Below are 22,095 nucleotides of genomic sequence, written 5' to 3'. Positions count from 1 at the left end.
GTGAGAAGCCGGCGCTCCACAGCGAAGAGTAGCCCCCGCTGGCTGCAACTAGAGAAAGCCCGCGCACAGCAGCGAAGACCCAATGCAGCCAAAAATAAATAAATAATAAGTAAATTTAAGAATTGCTGTAAAATTGAGGGCAAACGATGGAGTAGAATTAGAGAAACCAAAACCCTATATTTCCTGTTACTAAGTGCTATTCTTATGAAATGGTGAAATGCTGTGAGCTGTTATTATTTATCTTTAACCAGGAGAAGAAATTCCACTGGGCAGCTTTTCCAAAAGATGTACCAAGTTCCTACAGGAGTAATTCCAGCCCACCCCCGCCATTGTTTTCTGGTACAGCACAAAGCATTCTCTGAAAAATCTCTAAAATGATTATCTAACAGAAGGCACTTTTGACAATTGTTATTGATTTACGATGGTACAGGCCCCAACAGGCCATCAGCCTGAGAGTTGCAATTGGCAGAGGAAGGAGAAGCCACAGCTACTGCTGTGGTTTAGAAAAGGTGTCAAAGAAAAATACTCTTCCTATATTCCGTGTAAAAGAGGATACAGTGCAGAAAAATGGCTTATATACTTAACTATAGCTCACTTTGACAGCATTTAAGGTTTTAGGAAAGCTCAAAACTACTAAGCAGTGTGTGAAGAATAGAAAGAGCTTTGCCCTGGACTCCTGGCTTGTCAATGCAAAAGGTTCTAAACCCCTAGGTAATCAGTTACCTAAAAATATGTTTTTGTGTGTGGTGGAAGAATGTGCTTTAGACACACACATATTTAACTATTTTTTTTTAATTTAAAGCAATAAAAGCACACATACACACAAATCAAAACAGCATACAGGAATATAAAGTGAAAAGGAAGTTTCTACCCTCCTTCTTGCCATTCCTGAGTATCCCCCCACCCCCATTTCCATTCCTCAGAAGTAACCACACTTCCTGTGTTTTGTTTCAGAAATGTTCTGCGCTTATAAAAACATAATATCTCTTCCATTCTCCCCTTTAAAAACCCAAATGGGATACGTTAAAATACAACTCTGCAGCTAGGACTTTTGCTATTTAACAGTATACCTTGGACTTTTTTCTTCAAATTAGCTTATTTAGAACTCTCTAATTTTTTTTTTTTTTTTCTCAGTATGCGGGCCTCTCACTGTTGTGGCCTCTCCCGTTGCGGAGCACAGGCTCCGGACGCGCAGGCTCAGTGGCCATAGCTCACGGGCCCAGCTGCTCCGCGGCATGTGGGATCTTCCCAGACCGGGACACAAACCTGTGTCCCCTGCATCGGCAGGCGGACTCTCAACCACTGCGCCACCAGGGAAGCCCCCAGAACTCTCTAATTTTTAAGCTATTTTTAAAATTGGAAAGTAAATACATAACACAGAGGAAGTGAGAGACAGCTGGCTTTAGACAAATATGAAATTATCACTGTAAAAGGCTAATTATCTTTCCTCTGGAAGGAGAAAGATTAGATGCAGAAAACATATTTCATTTTCTCTCTCTCACACACACACACACGCACACACACATGCAAAAGAACTATTATAGCTGGTTTAAACAATAACTTGGGTCCTTGACAACTTTATCAGACTGTACAACTAAAAAGCCAGTACTTATTAACCCCCAAAGTATAACAATGGAGGAGAGATGATCTCTATTAAACAAAAGTATCTCTCATTTAGACCAATGCAACAGACTTTTCCCTTTTTGTTCCATGGTGCTTCTCAAATGAACAATTTTACATATGTCAAAGCTCCAAAATGGTTGTTACAATTTCCAGTTGTAACTTCATGAAGTTATGGGAGGAGGTATGGCAGTCAAATCCAGGAGATATCGGCTGATGATTGGTCAAATGTGAAAATTTGGCTTGTGAGTATCTTGGGGTCTTAACCGCTCTGACTGCTGACTGAAGAAATCAGCAGCCTCCTGGCAGGCAGAACATGTATTTAAAAAAATATATCTCCTTTGGAAGATTTCTCATATACAAACAATACTGAAGAAAGTTCTCGTAGACAAACAACATACAAGACTGTAGACAAGTAGACAGGAGATGATGTTAAAAGTCAAATTTCACCACAGGACACTAGAATCTAATCATAACCCCCAAATCTCAGAAACAAATAATAAACATGACATTGAAGGCCAAATCGATAATCAGAGTTGAGTCTTTTACCATCCTTATTTGCCTGAGTTTAACTATGTGGACACATTTCCTCACATTCACTGATTTCAGGGCTGGAAGAACCGTTAGTGGTAATCTCTTTTAATAAATAAGGAAACTGACACTAAAAGAGATTAAGTGACTTGACTAAGATCAGATAGAACAGGCTAGAACCTAACTTCCTAGTGGATATACTTAAACTAGTATAAATATATGATACATGTAAAACATATATAATACACATGATGGTCATTCATGTTTAAAAAACAGAACAGCATCACATGAACTTTCTACCATAAACTGGGTGGCACCATTCAAGGGCAGGAGGGCCTTGAATTAGGAAGCTGGAAGAGAGTGATGAAGGTTGGCAGATAGCCACAGGCCAAGGATGGGGAGGCCAGCCAGGGAGTAGAGAAGCTGCAGTGTCAGGAGCACCTGGCAGGTAAAGAGTATTTGAGGTTCAGGAAGTCCTTAGCAGGAACAAGACAAGACACCTGTGGCAGGAGACTGAGGATGTGATATCTGCTAGGGACACAGTATTTACTCTTTTCACTCATTCTGCTTGGCCAGGCCGGGCTCTAGCATGCATTCAGAGTGAGAGGGAGAGAGCACTGTGCATCTGGGTCAGATAGATTCCAGGAACATCTTCAGGTTTTCTCTCTCCTAAGGGCTCTGCTTGTTAACTCTGGATTTACAGGTCATCACCCGCATACACTGGTCTGAGTTAATGACTGACTGGTGTTTTCTACTAAGCTGCTGTCAGGCAGATTTTTCCATTTAATTTCATTTAAAACAGTGGTGCTTAATCCTGGCTGCATATCAGAATACTCTGGGGAGCTTAGAAAAAAAAATACTGTTGCCAGAGCCCATCTCAATTAAATTCTGCTTTAATTGGCCTGAGGTCCTAGTATTGGTATGTTTGAAAAACTCCCTAAGTGATTCCACTAGGTAGCTATGGTTGGAACCACTGATTTAAAACATCAGGGAAAGTTTCAATCAACTAAGCAATTGTTTCAAAAGTTACAATAGCATTATTTTCCTCACATCTGGCAATGTGATTCATTAAAAAATAAAGAAGTAATTTGCAGAACACCCTGTCTTCATAAGACTTTCTCATTATCTATTCATTTTTGCTAAGGAAAGTCAACCCATGGCTGAATTCAACAATAAATCCGAAACTGATGGCTCCACTGAATCTTCTTTCCACCATCTTATTGCCATTTTCTTCTTTGTCCAACTCACCTCATTTGCCATAGTAATTGCTCCTATTGACCTTTAGGTTGAGATGTCTGGACAGTCCAAAAGGCATAGTACTTATCACAGATTCCAGGACAGTTTGTCATCATGGGACTTCCTGTGCTATGGATATTCAACTGAGAAACCAGTGTGGGCTGGAATAATTAGTAATGTGGAACTCCTTCCTGCTTTTGGGCCCTCTCACTTTTATCTAGCAGAAGGTTAAAAGCATTGCCTTGCTTTTCTTCTACCTCGTTTTTGTTTGTTTTTTCCTTCTTCCTTTCTAAGGCATTAGAAAAGGCAGGAGATAGGAGTAGAAAGATTCATTTACTCATAAAACTGGGAGTGTAATTAAAGGTCATTTAGTTCAACCGCCATCTGAGACCAAGAGACTTTCCCAAGATCACACATCTAGATCACCCCTGGCGTGGGGCCTGGAACTGAGGTCCTGACTCTCAAGCCCCATTCAGTTCAACATACCACCTGGCCTTTCAAGATAGCTCGAAGATACTTGGGAGGGCTTCCTCCTTCCACAAGAGGTTCTCCAGCCACCTTATCCTTGTCAAACTAGACCCCTTTTACTTCCTTGACATTTTATTGTCTTCTCACATGCGTCCTGCTTAATTCGGGACATGATAGCTTATGGACTTTGCTCTCTTCCTTCTCATTATTTAGAGCCCCGTGCTGGTAATACTTGTTTAATTTCTATTGTTACATGCTTCTCGTTGATATGCATTTATTGAATGTTTGCTGTTGTCAAATGTTGCAAGGTTCTAAGAGGAAATTCCAAAACAGAAGACGCCCCAGCTCTGTGGAGAGCCTGGCTGGTGACAGACCCCTGCAACCAGCCCCTTAGGTCGCATTTCCCAGCTCTCCTAGTCTGGGTCTCTGCGGGCAGTACAGGCCCGGGGGAAGAGGGAGCGGGTTTCAGGCTGGATTTAGGGAGTCGGCCTGGCTTTTCTCAGGGCTGCTGAAAGTAACGAATAACCTGCTGGCATGGGAGGGGAGGCCCCAGAAGTGGGCTTCTGCTCCAAAGGCCGCAGGGCAGTAAGGCGGCCAGCCTGTCTCATCCAGGCCAGTGTTCTGCCCGCAATCCCCGGGGTTGGGAAAGCGGGCCCGCCAGGGGCGGGGCCTGGAAAGAGCGGGAGGAGGAGGAGGGGGCTTGGATGGGGAGAGAAGAGGGAGGAGGAAGAGCCTCGGGGGAGGAACCAGGCGGAGAAACCCAGGAAAAGCTGGAGAAGAAGGCGGCGGGAATGGGCAGGAAGAGGAACGGAAAGGAGAGAGAAGCGGGGAGGAGACGGGGAGGGGGTGGAGCCTGGGAGAAGTCAGGGGAGAAGCCGGGGAAGGGGTGGGGCAGGGGGAGGAGCCATGAAGGGGAGCGGGGGCGGGGCCGATCAAGGGGCGGAGCCGGGGGGAGAGGCCTCCCAAGGCCGCCGCCGCCGCCGCCGCCGCAGCACGTTCTCCTCCCGCGGGTCTGGCAGCCGGGGTGCTCCCTCAGCCGCCGCTCCCCGAAGCGCGGGCTCTGGCGGCCCCGGCCGGCGAGGACGCCCCGCGCGAACCGCCGCCTCTGGGGTCGCGGGGTCGCGGGGCTGCAGAGCCGCTGGCGCGCCCGGGCCGCCGCCGCCTCCCTCAGCGTCCGGGGCCGGCATGGAGCTCTTCCAAGCCAAGGACCACTACATCCTGCAGCAGGACGAACGCGCGCTGTGGTGCAGCCGCCGCGACGGCAGCCTCCATCTCCGACCGGGTGAGGCTGGCGGCACGGGGTCGCCCTGGGCGGGCGGGGGGCGAGGAGGGGGCGCGGCCGGGGCCCCTCGGCCGGGGGCTGCGGATCTGGCGCCTCCTGCGGCCCTGGCGGGCGGGGCGGGGCGGGCTCGAGCGAGGGCGCGCGGTCTGTCATTATTTCCTGAGAGGAGGGAGCGCTGCCGTCGCCCCTGCCCCTCTGCGGGGGACAAAGGACTGGCGACCCTCGTCCCTCCGAGCGCGCTTCCGCGTCGCGATCTGCTCCGCTGCCCGGGAGAGGGGACGTGAGTCGAGCCGCCCGCAGTCGGGGTCGGGCCGGCGCCCACCAGAAAGTTCGAGCGAGGTGCGCCTGGCCTTAAAGGCCTCTTCCTCTCAGGAGTGGCCTCTGCCCGTCCTTCGGGACAAGTTCTGGGTTCGAATCCCGATCTCAGGCCAGAGGCGATCACGCCAGTTCAGTGGAACATCCTGCCGGAGCTTCAGTGCCTGTGGACATCTATGTGTTTCTGGTGGTCCTTTATCATTAAAGGCGTGACTTCATTCTGGTTACCTCTAGGCACTCGATTTACAGCGCCTTTTTTTTTTTTAATTTTAGTATTACAGTTAAACTGTATCGTAATGTTCAACTTTTAATATTTTTGTGTGACTCAGTATTGTGAGATACACTCTTGTGGGTCCATGTTTGGGTGTCATGTAAGCTGTCATGAGATGTCTAAGTCTACAACGATTAGTCTGCATTAGGAAAACTAGGTCACAGTGGTGAGTTAAACAGGGCAGTCGCTGCCCTCAGAGAGCTGACAGTCGGGGGGGGCGGTTTCCCTTGAGGGGGCCCCGGAGCACCTCCCCCTTTGAGGTTGCCAGTCCTTTTTCCTAATCACTGCAGATCTTTCATTTTAGGAGAAGTAAGAGAACAGAGTTCTTGAAAGAAATAGCCAGAGCATTTCAAGTTTACTTGTAATTCTTGTATGTAATCTAGACAAAAGAATTTACGTGGTATGAATTGGAAAGTATGAAAGGCACAAACGAACTTTTCATATACATCACAGCAGTTACCATTTATAGGAGGGTTTCCAAGGTCTGGTCCCTTAATATATTATTCCCAGTCCTCACAACAACCTTACAAAGCAGGTGGTGAGGTGATATCCTCTTTCTCAGGTGAGGAGACAGGTGTGAAAGGTTGAGTAACTTGACTGAGGTCACAGAGAGTAGAATTGGCCCCCAGAACACTTTCTGGCCTGTCCCACTGCTTGCCTAGGAAGGCCTGCTCGTTGATTTGCTAGAGCAGTGAAGGAGAACTTATTTTTTTTTCTAGGTTTTGGATGTATTTTCTTGCTATTACATTTTATTTCCTCTATTCAGAATGGAAGAGAAACTACTGCACCCAGATAAGGTTCTTTGATAATCTTGAGACAGGAGGTGTTGTAGATAGGCTAATTTTGGCCCGTCTCCAGTCATTCTCTTCTCCCTGTTTTTCCTGATTTGATCATTTGCCTGGTCTTTCTCCCCTCACCCCACCCACAATGTTTGGATAAGGCTTCAAGTGCAGACTGAAGAAAAGTAGATTGCAAAATTCCCCAGGCTGTCAAAGAGCCGACTCTTTGGATTCTTAAGAGCTTAAAATTAACTATGGCAGCTGGATGGAACTTGACATCACCTCTAACTCATTGGACAGAACACTTTTCTGTACTTCATTTCCTCAGCTATAAAATGAGGGTTGGACTTTTTGGTCCTTGTGCATAATGAAATGTTTTTGAAACAGTGCCAATTTAAGTGTTTGTTCAGTGTACCTCTTTGAGGACAAGAATTGATGTGTTTCATGAAAAACACTCAGGAAATCTCTAGGTCACCTGTGTATTGGGACAGTGAATTGAAGCATATGTAGATAGAGGTGGATGTGGTTGTCTCCATTTCTAGGGCTACTCTCTCCTTTCTCTTAGCCTCTAAGATTGACAGAGATGAACCAAGCTGGTGGAATTACATGGAAGGAGGTAAGGTCCCAGGAGTCCTCTGAATAGATGGCTTTAAATGAATTATGTGTCATTCTGTTTGGTTTGTGTTCATTTCTCGTACACAGGAACCTGTCCAGTCCTAACAGCTTTAGGGATAAGTTGCTCCCCTCAAGAGAAGTAAGTCAACTCTTCTAGGGTGCTGGCTAGTAGCTTACCTTTCAGTGGAAGGACACTTAAACCCAATCATCTGAGCTGAAGCTCAGATGATCATGCTACAGGCTTAAGCCTTTAAGGAATATTCACAGGGAAACCTGGGCCTAGATTTTGGATTAAGCCATGTGGTTTGAATTACTGTTTATATATCCAAAGTCCATATCAGAAGGCAAATTAACTTTTTTCTGAATAAAATGGTTGTAGCCTTTGCAATTAAGTTTATCACACTTCTTAGGATACAGCCTACCACAGACTAAAGCAGACCAAAAATATAGAGGAAGGAAGAGGCCATTATCTTTCAGAACAGCCTGTTTTTGATCTTCAGGTGTTCAAGTACATATAGCCAATGAATAAAGAATCTCACACACCTGACTTTACCAAATAGTTTATCCTATCCAATACTCAAGAGCCTTTCTAAAGAATGCCTATGGAATAATGGCATTTAATTGTTAAATGTTTTCCAGGTCTTTTTCTGTAGACTTATTTAAAATTCTCCATTTTATTGGATCATCTCCCTCTGCTTTTACAGCCAGTTTTGCTATTGTTTGTAATGAAAGCATTTAAAATCTTTCATAGTTTCTTACTGGTTATTCAACTGAATAAATTACTGGCCAAGTCCTTTTCTTTCTAAAGGGCAGTATCATAAGACCAAAAAAGCCTGTGAGCCTTGTGATTTTTATGTTTGTGGTAACTTGAAAGAGGACTTTTCTTCTAGTGGCATCAGGAGGATCAGTATTGATATTTAAGTCTAAAGTGACCACTTCCTTGGTCTGGAATGTTTGTTACTGTCAGTCTCTTTTCCTGCCTAGTTTATTTTGTAAGACCCAGTTCAGATGCCACCCCTACTCTGTGCTCACCATAGCCTGCATTCCTGGGGCAGAATTATTGGTCACCTTTTTGTGTTTCCAGGTGCTTTAGACACTTGGTACACACGTTAGTTATAGCCCTGACTGTATCATATAATAATGGTTTGCTTCCTTCTTCCCCAGTGGACAGAGCATTCCTCAAGGCAAGGACCACGTTCTACTCATCTTGGTATCTGTGAGCTTTAGAGTGCTTAGGACACAGAAGGCATTTTTGGTTGAGTTGAGCCAAATTAAATTTAAGTCCAGGTTTCTCTCAGTACTATCATTGCCACAAATATGGGATGTTGTGTTATGCTTATTACTCATTTTAGGCCCTGTTTTAAATGTCTTCTAATTTAGGTGGAAAATCTCTGTCCAGCTGGATAAGGAAATAAATGTGAGGAAAGGTGCATTTCCACTTATGTTGTTTTTCTATCTGATTTAACATCATTTAAAAAAAAATCTTTGTGATGGTATTCCGTATTTTCTTTAACACTGTTTAAATTTTTTCTTCTAAGTAGTTGAGTATTTTTTCTGGTTTTCCATTTTTTTAAGGTTAGTGAGTGTCTGTATTCATACTTAGAACTGCTTTTTTGGTGGCTGCTAATATCTCTTGCAGGGTAATGACCAGCAGAGGAAAATATTTAGACTGTTTTATTTTCAACCAGGGAAAATGATAAAGCACTGTGTAAACATTCAGTAATCTCTTGAGCGTGGAGTTTCACTATCTGAGAATAAGGGCTGTAATTTAAAGACTTAAAAAGCAATATAATATAGTCCACTGTTGAGCAAGGGTGATATAGTCTTATCTCTTTAATCTTAAAACTGCTTCCACTTGTCCTTGTAGCTTTGTCTGATAGGACAGTGTTATATAATTTACTGCTGCGTATTGCTTCATTCTATTCTGAGACTGACCACGAAAAGATGGTAGAGCATCTGTCATACACATAACATTCATAAGCATGTAAACTATTTAGAGAGAGATGAAACACTGAATGATACATACCAGTGAACAGTTTTTGGAGGGGGATGCTAGTTATCAGAATGTACAGAAACATAAAAATGCATTCCTGTTTTACTTAGTTATTTTTTGATAATGAAATTATTTTTAATATGTCATATGAAAACTTTTTTGAATGAGAAATTAATTACAGAATTGAAATCTAAATAGAACTTTTATCTGTTTTGCGGAATCATATTTTATGCAACTATATCCAGTTTAGACTTTTGTGTTATTTGGTATTTACTTTGAAAAAATTTTTTAACTTTACCTTTTTTAGAAAATCATGTTTGCTAAAAATTCACCGCTTACCATGACAAAATGTAATAGGGCATTTTAATTTATAAATTAGTTATTAAATATATTGTAAAAATCTTTTTAACCATTTTTGTTGCTGTTGAATAACCAGTTTTTTTCCTCTAGTGTCTTTAGTTTTCAGTTTCTTTAAAATGGCTTACCACTTTTATACCTTGAACACTTCTTACCCCATATTTTATATTCTAACAGGCTAGCAGTTGGATTGAACAGATCTGTAAACTTATTTTGTGAACATTTATTGTTATGCATGCAAGATACAAAACACATCTTTCCAAAAAATTTCCCCCTTTCTTTGGCTTAAAAAAAAAGATAGTCTTTGTAGGGTGAATGATGACAATTTTTGGAATCAGGTTTTACAGCTAGAGGGAAGTTTTTGTGCATATTGTCTGCTTTGTGAACTGAGATTAGTAGTAGCTAATAACAACCGCTTTTATTTACTAAGCATTTTTCTGAACCAGACACTGTTCTAAGCCCTTTTTGTGTACTGTTTCATGTCATCCCCACAATAAAACTTAGGCGGAGGGGTTTTATTATTATTTTACAGGCACAGAGAAGTAATTTGTCCAAGTTCAAAGAATAAGAGGGAGAGCCAGACTTCTAACCCCATATTAGCTCCAAAGCCAAGTTTTTCTCAATATTGACAAAAATGTTTTATAAACCTGTCTACCTTCTTGACCACAAAGTTGTAGGATTTATATTTTTATGGGTAATATCTGAAATGTATTTAGCTGTCATAGTCATTATAGTGTAGCCTATGTAGAGAATAAAATAGCCTCTGAAATGTCAAAGTATGCACATTGAGGAAGGATCTATGTAGAATGAAAAGGCTGATGATGGGACTATTGGTTAGTTCTTTGACCTTTCACCTGTCCTCACTCTTTTCTTGCAAAACTAGTTATATAGTTACAGGGAATATCGTTATATAATAGGTTGACTCGTTTTTCCACGGTCAGTTTGTAAGGTTTCTCTTCTTAAGTTTTTAGAACATTTGCAGGTTGTGGAGGGAATATATAGAGGGAAGATCTTGGAGCAGAAACACTGATATGTACTGGATGGGAACTATTTCAGCCAGTGATGAGCAACCTGAAGCCTTCTCAGTCTAACTTTGCAAGAGTTCCAGATCCAGTTCCAGATCCAGTTTCACAGACATCCTTTCAGAGCACATAAAGCAGAGAGGGAATGGAGGAGAAAAAGTCTTCAGGGCAACCACTTCCGAAGAGGGGAGGGACTTTGTAGCATCGCTGATTCCTAGATGCTTGTGTCCTGGCCATGCCAGCAGAGGCCAGGACTCGCCAAAGGCTGGCTTCAGAGGAGAGGCAGTATCCAGGCCTTTAGGATAGAGCATGCAGGTGCCAGAAACAAAGGTGCCCTGACAGCTTGGTCTTTTCGGAACATGGCTACTTTGGTGCTGCTCCAGGATGCCCAGCAGCATGGCTTCCCCTTATCCCACCTGCCCAGCCTAACTCAGCCCAAGCAGGGAGAAGGAGATGTAGATTCATTACTATATGCCTAGCACCTGGCCCACTGCAGGTCTTCTGTAAAAATTGTATTGAATGAATTGAAATAATTCTAGTTTCTGGTTGACTCTGTGTACCTTGAGCAGCAAATAGGTTGTTGGGAGGATTAAATGAAGAACATAAGAACAGAAGACTAAAACGCTGCATCTCTTACCAACTTTAAAATATGTACTAATTTCTCATTGTCGTTTTATTCAGGAAACGGGGGAATCTAACTTTTAATTCTGTGGGATTCAATAAATCTTTTTTTAATGAAAATAAATGAGGCCCAAAGACATTTTTATTTTTCTCTAACTGGCCCTATGCCAACAAAAAAAAAGATTGTTGGCTGATTTTGGTTCTTATGATTTATGACAAAATTAGCTGATGTATTTGCAGATAGATACTAGACTATCGGAAAATCGAACTAATTTGGCTATAGTATTGATTCAGTGCATTCTCAGAGCCATAGTCTGACCTTGATGTGGTTTTATGGGGATTTAAATGTGTTAGATCTTTATAAGCTGCATTACTATCTCTCTGTAAACCTTTTTGTAAACTGTTCTATTCCTGTTCAAATATGTTTTAAAATATAAACTTTTAAAATCTAGTCTTGCAAACACAAACCTGAGAAGTAACAGCAATCTCATAGAACCTGTAACAAATTACTCATTAGCTGGACTAAGTTATAATCATGTGTGTCAGACGACCATAAACGAGCTGAGAAGAATATTTGAATTAGAGTATGTTTACCAAAATAGAGAAATAATACATTACTTTATTAGCAGTAGCTGTTGATAATACATTAAGTAATATTTAAGTAGTATTTAAAAAGTGAGGGTGAGCACTGCACATTTAGCATCATAGTACTATCAGAACACATACTGGTAGTATCTTAATTAAATCCCATGCTCTGTTAAGATGACTCATTTTCTGGTTGCTGTGAGACCCTTAAAGGAACTGCTCTCATTCACAAAAAAGCATCCACTCCTGCCAACTTTTTGGTAAGGCTGTTGAGGGAAGTACAGGTTGATTTTAGGTCAGTGTTCCCTGTTGTTTTTTTCTTTTTAAGTTACCTCATTTTAATTGCAGATTCTTTCACATTTAACCTTGAATTTCTTTAACTTCATAGTGGGATATTTAAAAATACATTTAAAGTACCTTAATTTTTCTTTATGAAAATTTATGAATATTATTCTTTGAAACCTCTTTTTACTTGTACTAAACTTCAAATTCCAGTTTCTGCAATGGTCAACATATATAATTTGAAATAGTCCTAACATGTAACTGAAATGTTGGGACATTTTAAACATGCCACAGTGCTCTTAATTTTAGTAGTTTGTGTGTATAATATTAATGATGCTTCATGGTGTCATTATACATTGCTTTTATGCCAGATATAAACACTTTTCTCCCTATTTCCAGCATAATAACCCTCCCCTCCCCCAGGGAACAGTTGTGGTGGGTAGACCAAAGAGTTTGGCAGAGTTTCTAGTTTGCTAGTCTCCCTCTGGGCAGTTGTTCTTCTTGACTTCCAGGATTCACCTCTAGTAGCTATTGCATTTATCCCCCTTTGCACCTTTCAAATACTCACTTTTCTCAAAGAAGCAGCCCTCCGCCCTGACAACTAATTTAGTATTCTATTCCTTTCTCCTTCCAAATTATATTAAGTCTGAAATTCTGTGAAGTCATTTATTTATTATTTCAACAAACATTTATTGAAGATCTGTCTGCGAGGCATTGTGCCAAGGTAAAAAGATGGATAAAATACTGTCTCTACCCTATAGCCCAGGTAGTGGTCCAACAAGGGAAAGGCATACAGAGGATTCTAGAGTGACAGATACTGTGATAGAGCTGAGTTCTGTGGGAGATTTGAGCTGGGTCTTGAAGTTCAAAGTCTCTGTTTTTTTCCAAGGTAGTGAAAATCTGTTTTTCTTCCTCATAAAGAAATGGGAAGAAAGGTGTTCTTTTATTTGATTCTCTGAAGTTCCTTCTAGCTGTAAATTGTCTGTGATTGTTTCTGTCTTATTTAAGAGTGGAAAGTCCTGGAAGAAACTGGCCGTGTGACTAGTGGACTTTAATGGGTATATATATATTTTTGCCTTGCCTTGCCAGAAATAACTTTGTATGCACAGTGCCTTGGTTCTAATTAAGTACTCAAAAAAAAAAAAAAAGAAAAAAAAAGAAAAAAGTTTATGAGAATGAATAGTGCCTAACTGGCCAGACTGAAATAGTACAGGTTCTCCCCTGTACCTCCCACCCCACAGGACACTCTGCTGTGGCCCTTGTTTGATCTAGAAGCAGTTCTACATTTGAGGGCAATTAAAATGGCAGATCCTAGACCTGATGGTGTGTTTGAAGGTAGAGCTTTTTGTTGGTAAGGACCTATGGTATCAGAATGACTATACAGACGATCCTAGATGGAAGAGAGTAAGTTTTGAACAGAGTTTTCAGGAAAAGCTAGGAAATTATTTAAACGCCAGCAGAGACAAAGGTTGCATCTATTTTATGTTCGAAGTGCTAATTTTATGCATCGCAGTTACCGGCTCTAAAATGAGTTAAGGAAAATACCAACTGTTAGATCACCTGTGCTCTTATTTAGCTTTCAGAATCCTATTTCTTTCTCTTGTCTTTTTCTAAAGATTTATTTATTTATTTTGGCTGCCGTTGGATCTTTTTTTTAAAATTAATTAATTTATGGCTGCATTGGGTCTTCGTTGCTGTGCGGGCTTTCTCTAGTTGTGTTGAGCGGGGGCTACTCTTCGTTGCGGTGCGCGGGCCACTCATTGCAGTGGATTCTCTTGTTGCGGAGCACAGGCTCTAGGCACGTGGCTTCACTACTTGTGGCTGGCGGGCTCTAGAGTACAGGCCCGGCAGTTGTGGCGCAAGGGCTCAGTTGCTCCGTGGCATGTGGGATCTTCCTGGACCAGGGATCAAACCCGTGTCCCCTGTGTTGGCAGGCAGATTCTTAACCACTGAGCCACAAGGGAAGTCCCTGCGTTGGGTCTTTGTTGCTGCGCATGGGCTTTCTCTAGTTGTGGTGAGCGGGGGCTACTCTGTTGCTGTGCACGGGCTTCTCATTGCCATGGCTTCTCTTGTTGCGAGCACGGGCTCTAGGCACACGGCCTCAGTAGTGTGGCTCACAGGCTCTAGAGTGCAGGCTCAGTAGTTGTGGCACACGGGCTTAGTTGCTCCGCGGCATGTGGGGTCTTCCCCGACCAGGGATTGAACCCGTGTCCCCTGCATTGGCAGGCGGATTCTTAACCGTTGCGTCAACAGGGAAGTCCTATCACAGGATATTGAATATAGTTCCCTGTGCTATACAGTAGGACCTTGTTGTTTATCCATCTTATGTATATTAGTTTGCATCTGCTAATCGCACACTCCCAGTCCTTCCTTCTCCCCAACCCGCTCTCCCTTGGCAACCACAAGTCTGTTCTCTATGTCTGTCTGTTTCTGTTTCATAGATATGTTCATTTGTGTTGTATTTTAGATTCCATATATGTGATATCATAGGGTATTTGTCTTTTTCTTTCTGACTTACTTCACTTAATGTAATAATCTCTAAGTCCATTCATATTGCTGCAAATGACTTTATTTCATTCTTTTATGGCTGAGTAATCTGTTATGTATATATATGCCACATCTTCTTTATACATTCATCTGTCAGTGGACATTCAGGTTGTTTCCATGTCTTGGCTATTGTAAATAGTGCTGCTATGAACATAGGGGTGTATGTATCCTTTTGAATTATAGTTTTGTCTGGGTATATGCCCAGGAGTGGATTGCTAGCTCATATGGCAACTCTATTTTTAGTTTTCTGAGGAACCTCCATACTGTTTTCCATAATGGCTGCACCAATCTACATTCCCATCAACAGGGTAGGAGGGTTCCCTTTTTTCCACACCCTCTCCAACATTTGTTATTTGTAGACTTTTTAATGATGGCCATTCTGACCAGTGTGAGGTGGTACCTCATTGTAGTTTTGATTTGCATTTCTCTCATAATTAGTGATGTTGAGCATCTTTTCATGTTCCTATTGGCCATCTGTATGTCTTCTTTGGAGATATGTCTATTTAGGTCTTCTGCCCAAAAAACAATTTCTAATATCCTTCATGCTGCACTGTAATTAGATCCCAGTTTTTTTTTTTTTTTTTGCGGTACACTGACCTCTCACTGTTGTGGCCTCTCCCGTTGCGGAGCACAGGCTCCGGACGCGCAGGCTCAGCGGCCATGGCTCACGGGCCTAGCTGCTCTGCGGCATGTGGGATCTTCCCGGACCGGGGCACGAACCCGTGGCCCCTGCATCGGCAGGCGGACTCTCAACCACTGCGTCACCAGGGAAGCCAGATCCCAGTTTTAATAGAAAAGTCTAGAAATTCTTAGGATCCCTTTCCTAGGTACTAGGTAGTATATCTCATCTTTTAACTAGTCTTAGGGTTTTTTGGTGGTTGTTTTTTTTTGCCCTTAGGGTTATTTTTTTAAACGTATTTTTTTATAGTAGCTTACACCAACTTTTTGCTTACTCACTATATATTATGAGCTCTTTATTCAGTTTATGGTTCTTAATTACATGAAAGAGTTTCAAGCTGTCCACGGCACAGGCATCATCTTTGAATCACTCAGGTAGGATAAAACTAAAGCTACTAATGCAGGTTCCAACTAGTAACCTATAATCACTTTGGCCTGTAATTCTCAACCTGGGTGTACGTTAGAATCACCTGGGGGAGATTTACAAAATACCTGTGCCTGGGTCCCACCGTAACCCAACAGTCAGACTCTCGAGGATGGGGCCCAGGCATCAGTATTTGTACAGCTCCCAGATGGTGATATTGAGCAGCCGGGATCCAGGACCGTTGAGCTGGAGTTCACACTGGGAAAGCAGCAGCTGCTAGAACTTCTAAAGTAGATTAGCTCTTTAGCTTGCTGAATGCTGGAAAATAATTACTATTAGAGAGTTCAGAGAAACATGTATCAAATTTTGCATTTATAAGATGGCATCTGAATCAAATTATTCCTTAACCTTTTTTTCTGGCCTAATTAAATTTTGAGAATTTAAGTATGGATGAGCTAACCATTGGAACTTTTAGTTCCTCATTGTAGAACCCTTTTCCTCATCTGTTTGACTTTGGTGTTGGTAATTGTCTTTTCAGAGCAATAATGTCCTTTTGTCTTTAGCAGGAAATGAAACTTGGGTCTGATTATGTATGCATACACTAGCACCTTTTTTTTTTTTTTGACACAAGTGAAACTGCCTGTAAACTTCAGCAGCTGTGCAAAACCCAGGCTTGTTCTTGGGCTGAGGGAGCACCATCACTCTGGGCTCTTGGAATGAGTGAGTCATGCTCTCTGCAGGCACACAGTACTTAATCACTTGTTTTCTGTGTACCAGGAAGAAGAGGGCATATGAAAATAGAAGCCATGTCCTGCCAAATGGATCTGAAATAAGAGTGGAAATGTTGACCTAATGGGTCAAACAATTGAGCTTATGACAAACTACTTATGTCTTTGGGTGTATGTTACTTTAATGGTTTCACTAATTAAAATTTGGCATTATTTCTAAAATACTATGCTTTTGTAATTTGTAAGCAGCTCTACTCTTTACTAGATAACCTTAATAATCCTAAATTTTAAAACCTATTTGCAAACTTCAAATGTTTCTCTTTTGAAATTGTGTGCCACATTGGAATATACCTTTCGAAGGAAGGATTAGAAAGCAATATGTTTGTTGGAGCAGATCAATTACATGGCTCTTCTTTGTGGAAGGAAGGGACAAGCCCACTGGCCGTTTCCCCTGCCATTCCAATGCCTTCTGCCTCCGGAGTAGGCATTAATAATGGTGACAGAGTGTCCATTACTAAGCATAGTTGCTACATATGCCGAGACCAGTATGGTTCATACATGTCCTCTATACAAACACTCTGCTAATGCTTTTATTTATTTTTATCTCCTTAATGAAGAGTAACAGATTAAAAAATACACACACACACATATTTTGAAGTGTCTGTTGTGTGCCAGGAACTGTACCAGGCATAAAGTCGTAGCGGCTCAAAAAGACACACTCAGCCTCCATTCTGGTGCCCGTTATATATAGCCTATTTCAGGCCTTCCTCCACTGGCTTCTCGCTATATTGGTGTGAGAAGCTGTGGACACCTGCTAGAGATTTTAAGATAATTTAAAGTTTCCCAGAATTTTTAGTTAAGCCTTTCATTGTGAGAAATCACATGCTCATCGTTTATGATTTGGTTCAGTAACTATTGAATGAGTCCCTGTTGTGTGTCAGACACTGTGCTAGGCTGCAGGCATACAGTGGTAAACAAAATAGGCCTAGAATTAAATAAACCGATAGAAGAGTCGAGACTTAATAGTCTGTCTTTTAATTGGTAAGTTGAAACTTTACGTTTATTTATAATTATTAATATGAGTTATTTTCACCTTTTATTCATGTTTTCCATTTATTGTGCTTTTCTCAGTTTTTTTGTTCTATCACCTTTTACTGTGTTCCGTAGGATGGTATGAATTTTATTTTTACTTTAAAATTTTTTAAATTTTCTGGATGGTATGAATTTTTATCAGATGTCTTTCTGTTGCTGATTAAAAGCTACCCATTCTGTTTTTTGTTCTTCTATGGTTTCTCAAAACTTAGGACCCTAGTACTTATTTTCATGTATATAACTAAAGTCTACTGATGTCTGTGTCTTTTTCCCAAGTATATTTTAACCTTCATTTAGACTCTACTGCTTCTAAATTTCCCCTCTCCAGTGTAGGGGACTTTAGGGGAGGGGAGGAAGCTGGCAGTTATGCTTGATTTGCCATTTGGACCTGAATTGGGTTGCTAGGACTGTTTCTGCTTGCCTAATTTTGAGCTGCATCAGAGCCCTGTATCTGTTTCACATTCTGAAGAAACAGAATTTTGGGGGCATATCTAAGCATTGAGATATTTTCATAAAACATTTATTATTCTCAGAAGGCTTTTAGGGATTATGGCCTTAAGATTTAATGTAAAAAACAATCGAAGTTGGGTTTTTCCTTTTTTATCCTTTCCTTTTTAAATAAAAAGCCGTAGGTAGACCCTTGAAATAAAAATCTGTAGAGAGATTTAGTGAGTGCTAGGAACCTGGAATTTTAAATGCATATACATTTCCCAACTTGAGGTAAAAGTTATTGAACATTTATGTGCCAGGCATTGTGCTGGGTACTTTCACATAATTCTTCCATTTAATCCTCATAAAAATCCTGTAAGGGGCTTCCCTGGTGGCGCAGTGGTTGAGAGTCCGCCTGCCGATGCAGGGGACATGGGATCGTGCCCGGGTCTGGGAAGATCCCACATGCCGCGGAGCGGCTGGGCCCGTGAGCCATGGCCGCTGAGCCTGCGCGTCCGGAGCCTGTGCTCCGCAACGGGAGGGGCCACAGCAGAGAGAGGCCCGCGTACCGCAAAAAAAAAAAAAAAAAAAATCCTGTAAGTTAGATGGAATTCCCGCTTATGAAAGAGGGACCTGAAGTTTTGAAAGGGGTTCCAAGACTGCAGTAGAGCTGGGACTTTTCACTCAGGACATGGAACGCAGGCTGTGCCCATGTCACTCAGAATCTCTTGACTCTGTCCAGCCTTACAGTTGCAGATTTGGAACCAGGTCACCCTCGTGCACACTCCTGTCACCTGGATCTCTGGCTTTAGGCTTGCCTTCTCCCATCCATCCTCTGCATACTAGCCCCAGTGTTCAATCTGAAATGCAAATCTGCCCTCTCTGGAGGAAATGTCTCCTGAATTTACTGCTTGTGGGCCTCCTGAGTTGGTCCCTGTTTGGTTTTTCAGCCTCATTCTTACAGCTTCCTGCCTTTTACCTTAAGGGTTTACAGTACCAAACCGTTTAGAGTCCTCCTTGCATTCAGTAAATATTTGAGTGCCTGTTATGTGTTATACAGTCTGCTGCATGTGGGCCTGCCCAGGGCTTTTCTCATGATCTAGATGGAGGAGGTCTTGGCTCTGGACAAGGATAGTGGCCACGGGGATGGAGAGAAGTGAAACATTCATCAGATATGAGGAGGTAGAATCAACAGGACTTGGTGAGGAAGAAAGCTGTTTTTTTTTTTTGGCCGCATCATGCAGCTTGTGGGATCTCAGTTCCCCAACCAGGGACTGAACCCACGCCACAGCAGTGAAAATCTGGAATCCTAACCACTAGGTCACCAGGGAACTCCCAGGAAGAAAGCATTTTGAATGTCTCCCAGGTTCTGGCTTGTGTGGCTGGAATGATGATGGTGAGCTGAAAGCCCCATACGAACTTAAAATGAGAGTATGATGTCTGAGTAGTTACACATGGTAGGGAAACTTACGGTGTTAGAGGTAGGATAGAGCCCTGGACTGAGAGTGGGATATGGGGTTTTGATTTTAACAAGCTGTGTAGTTAATATTGGACACTTTACCTCTGCCAGCCATGATATCTTTATTTGAAATAGAGCAGATGACTTTAACTTTGTTAGTTCAAATACTGAACCCTTCTAATGTGATTCAGTGCAAATTATCTGACTCCAGCCTGCTTCTGCATTCTGTGTCGTTCGTTCATTTGTCTGTTCAGCATTTGGAGCCTGCTGTATATCATGCACTTGGGACGTAAAGCTAAATGAGATCAGGTCTCCATGAATTTTCTGTTCTTGATGAGCTTCCTGTTCAGTCAGGGAGACAGGCAAGTCAGTAATTAGGTGCATTAAACCAAAATGAGATGCCACGATGCGTATACGAGCAGGGTTCAGGGGGATCACAAAAGAGAACCCGATCAGTTCTGCTGGGGGAGTGGAATGGGGAATGTGTCAGGGAACACCAGTGACCCTTGTTCTGAGTCTGGAATGAACAGCATGCCGAAGTGGGTGGGGAGCAGCATTCCAGGCCCAGCCTGTGCACTCTTCTGGATGACTGTAGGAAGACAAGGATGCTGGGGTGGGGAGGCGGGAGGAGGGTAGACAGGAGGAGCCCACGCTGGGCCTTGAGAGCCTTTCCAAGGAATTTGGACTTTGTTTCTCAGGCTCTGGGGGGTCGGAGAAGACATATGACTGGATTAACAATGTTCTATGTTGTATGTATTTTTTTCATGCCTAATGTATTTCTTTTACAATATCAATGTTAGACAAACTAGACTTTAGGGCAAAGAGCATTATTTGAAATAAAGGCAGTTATTACATCCTGATAAATGGAGCAATTCACCAGGAAGATATAATAATCCTGAATCTGTATGTGCCTGACAACATAGTCTGAAAAAATATGAGGCAAAAATTAAGAAGGAAGAGTACACAAAGCATGAGATTTAAAAAAAAAAAGAACACTGTCAAAGTATTAGGCTAAGCAGTCAAAACATTAGCAAGTACATAGAGCAGTTGAATAAAATAATTAATAAAGTTGATAATGAGCCCTCACCCCAGAGTTGAATAGTGTATTCAAATGTTTGAAGTAAGAAATACTTTTAAAAGCATGACTTGAACAGACATATATGTATATACCTATAACTTCAGAAGCAAGAGTTTTGTGAAGTGTTTCCCCTTACATGGTACATGGTACAGTTTTTCTCTTTTCTGTTTCTTTGCTGTTAGTGCTGGTCTCGTTGTACAAAATTGATATAATGACCCACCAACGGATTGAATTGACACCCTTTTTCTTGAAAACACTAAGAAAATATACGTGCTTTTCAAGTACACACAGAACATTTGCAAACTGGCTTTCTGGATTCCCCTCCCCACACCAAGCGTCTGGTACTCCTCTTGTTCTGCCTCTTGTCCTTCCCCCGCTAAAGCAAAGATGACTTTGACTCCTATTTTTACTGAGTCAAGGCCATACGATACATCCATCTGCTTCTCATCTCCATTTCTATATTTAGCCTTTTCATCTTTTCTTCTAGACTTAGAAGAAAGTAATATCTTTCATTTCCTAGGTTAACTTTTACACCTGTACTTTTGATTTCATTTTGTTTTCTTTTCCTCCTTAAATAGCTCCTGGTTTTTATGCCTAGACATTTCTCCTTGACCACCCTATCATGAACTCAGTCTTAATGGCCTAACTAGTTCTCTCTCAAATAACCTCAAAGATTATTAGTGGCTATTATTTTTATTTTTATTTATTTCTTTATGTGTGCCGGGTCTTAGTTGCGGCACGCGGGATCTTTTTTTTTTTAGTTGCGGCACGCGGGATCTAGTTCCCTGACCAGGGGTCGAACCCGGCCCCCCTGCATTGGGAGCGCAGAGTCTCAACCACTGGACCACCAGGGAAGTCCCAGTGACTATTATTTTTAGTCGTTAGACCGCAAAACTTAGTCATCTTTATAGTTTTTTTTTTAAGTGAAATTTTAATTTTCTTGAATGGCTGCTATAGTCACATGGTTCAAAATGCCAAAGGTGCAAAAGGGTATTACTGAGTTAGGAGGTTCTCGCCCACCTTTTCTCCTGCTGCTGTATAGCCTGCTTTTTCTTCCTTCCTCCTTCTTACTCAACTATGTCCTCATCTTATCCCTCTCAAGAGAAGATAGACGTTTCACTGTCATTTCAAAATTCACCCTCTTCCTGTCCTTTGTGTAGCTTCCTTTGGGGTGTTTCATGTTAATCTCCTTTTGTACATTCTTCACCTACTGCCCACCCTGCTCCCCAGGCTACCATATCCTTTCAAGCCAAGGCTCTTGTGATAAATAACCTTCTAGCTCCTTTTCCTGCTCGCAGTCTCCACCCCCGTTCAGTGCTGTCACCTAATCCCTGGCTGCAGTCTTGTTTTACTTTTGTCATTGTCTGCCTGCCAAGGCCTCCAGGAAGTAAGGCTCATTAGTCTTTTATTCAGGTCTCTCCTTATTGGCCTCAGTTTACTTTTTCCAGTCTTATCAATAAAGATCTCCACCATACTAACGATACTCATTGGTCTTCTGATCTATACTGTTTGCTCCTTTATTTTTATATCTTAGCCTGATAACAGTGCCTGGTTCTTGGAAGGTACTTGATAAGTGTTTCCCCAGTGAAGGGACAGTTTCCAAAACAAACCTTGTACTTTCTTTCCGCTGCATTATTTTTCTTTCTGATTTCCTTATGCTTGAAGTTCCACTTCCTCTATGTAACTGTCCATGACTGTTTTAGCTCTAACTTTTTCATCCTCCTCCATATTCCTAGAGCTCAT

The 22,095-nt window shown here is 42.0% G+C and overlaps 1 protein-coding gene across 2 annotated transcripts in view; it reads left to right on the top strand.

Moving 5' to 3' along the window:
* Nucleotides 1-4,797: 4,797 nt before the first annotated feature.
* The window catches only part of INPP5F (inositol polyphosphate-5-phosphatase F), a 93,290-nt gene continuing 75,992 nt past the window's right edge, over nt 4,798-22,095 (top strand). For both annotated transcript variants that reach the window (XM_079899539.1, XM_079899541.1), the window contains exon 1: nt 4,798-5,137. In XM_079899539.1, the coding sequence (XP_079755665.1) occupies nt 5,041-5,137 (97 nt within the window). In that variant the 5' untranslated portion in view covers nt 4,798-5,040. The remainder of the gene's footprint in view (nt 5,138-22,095) is intronic.

Source organism: Stenella coeruleoalba (assembly GCF_951394435.1).
Source record: "Stenella coeruleoalba genome assembly, chromosome: 16".
Lineage (NCBI taxonomy): Eukaryota > Metazoa > Chordata > Mammalia > Artiodactyla > Delphinidae > Stenella > Stenella coeruleoalba.
Note: the sequence above shows the minus strand (reverse complement) of the source record. Positions and strands in the feature narration are given on the sequence as shown.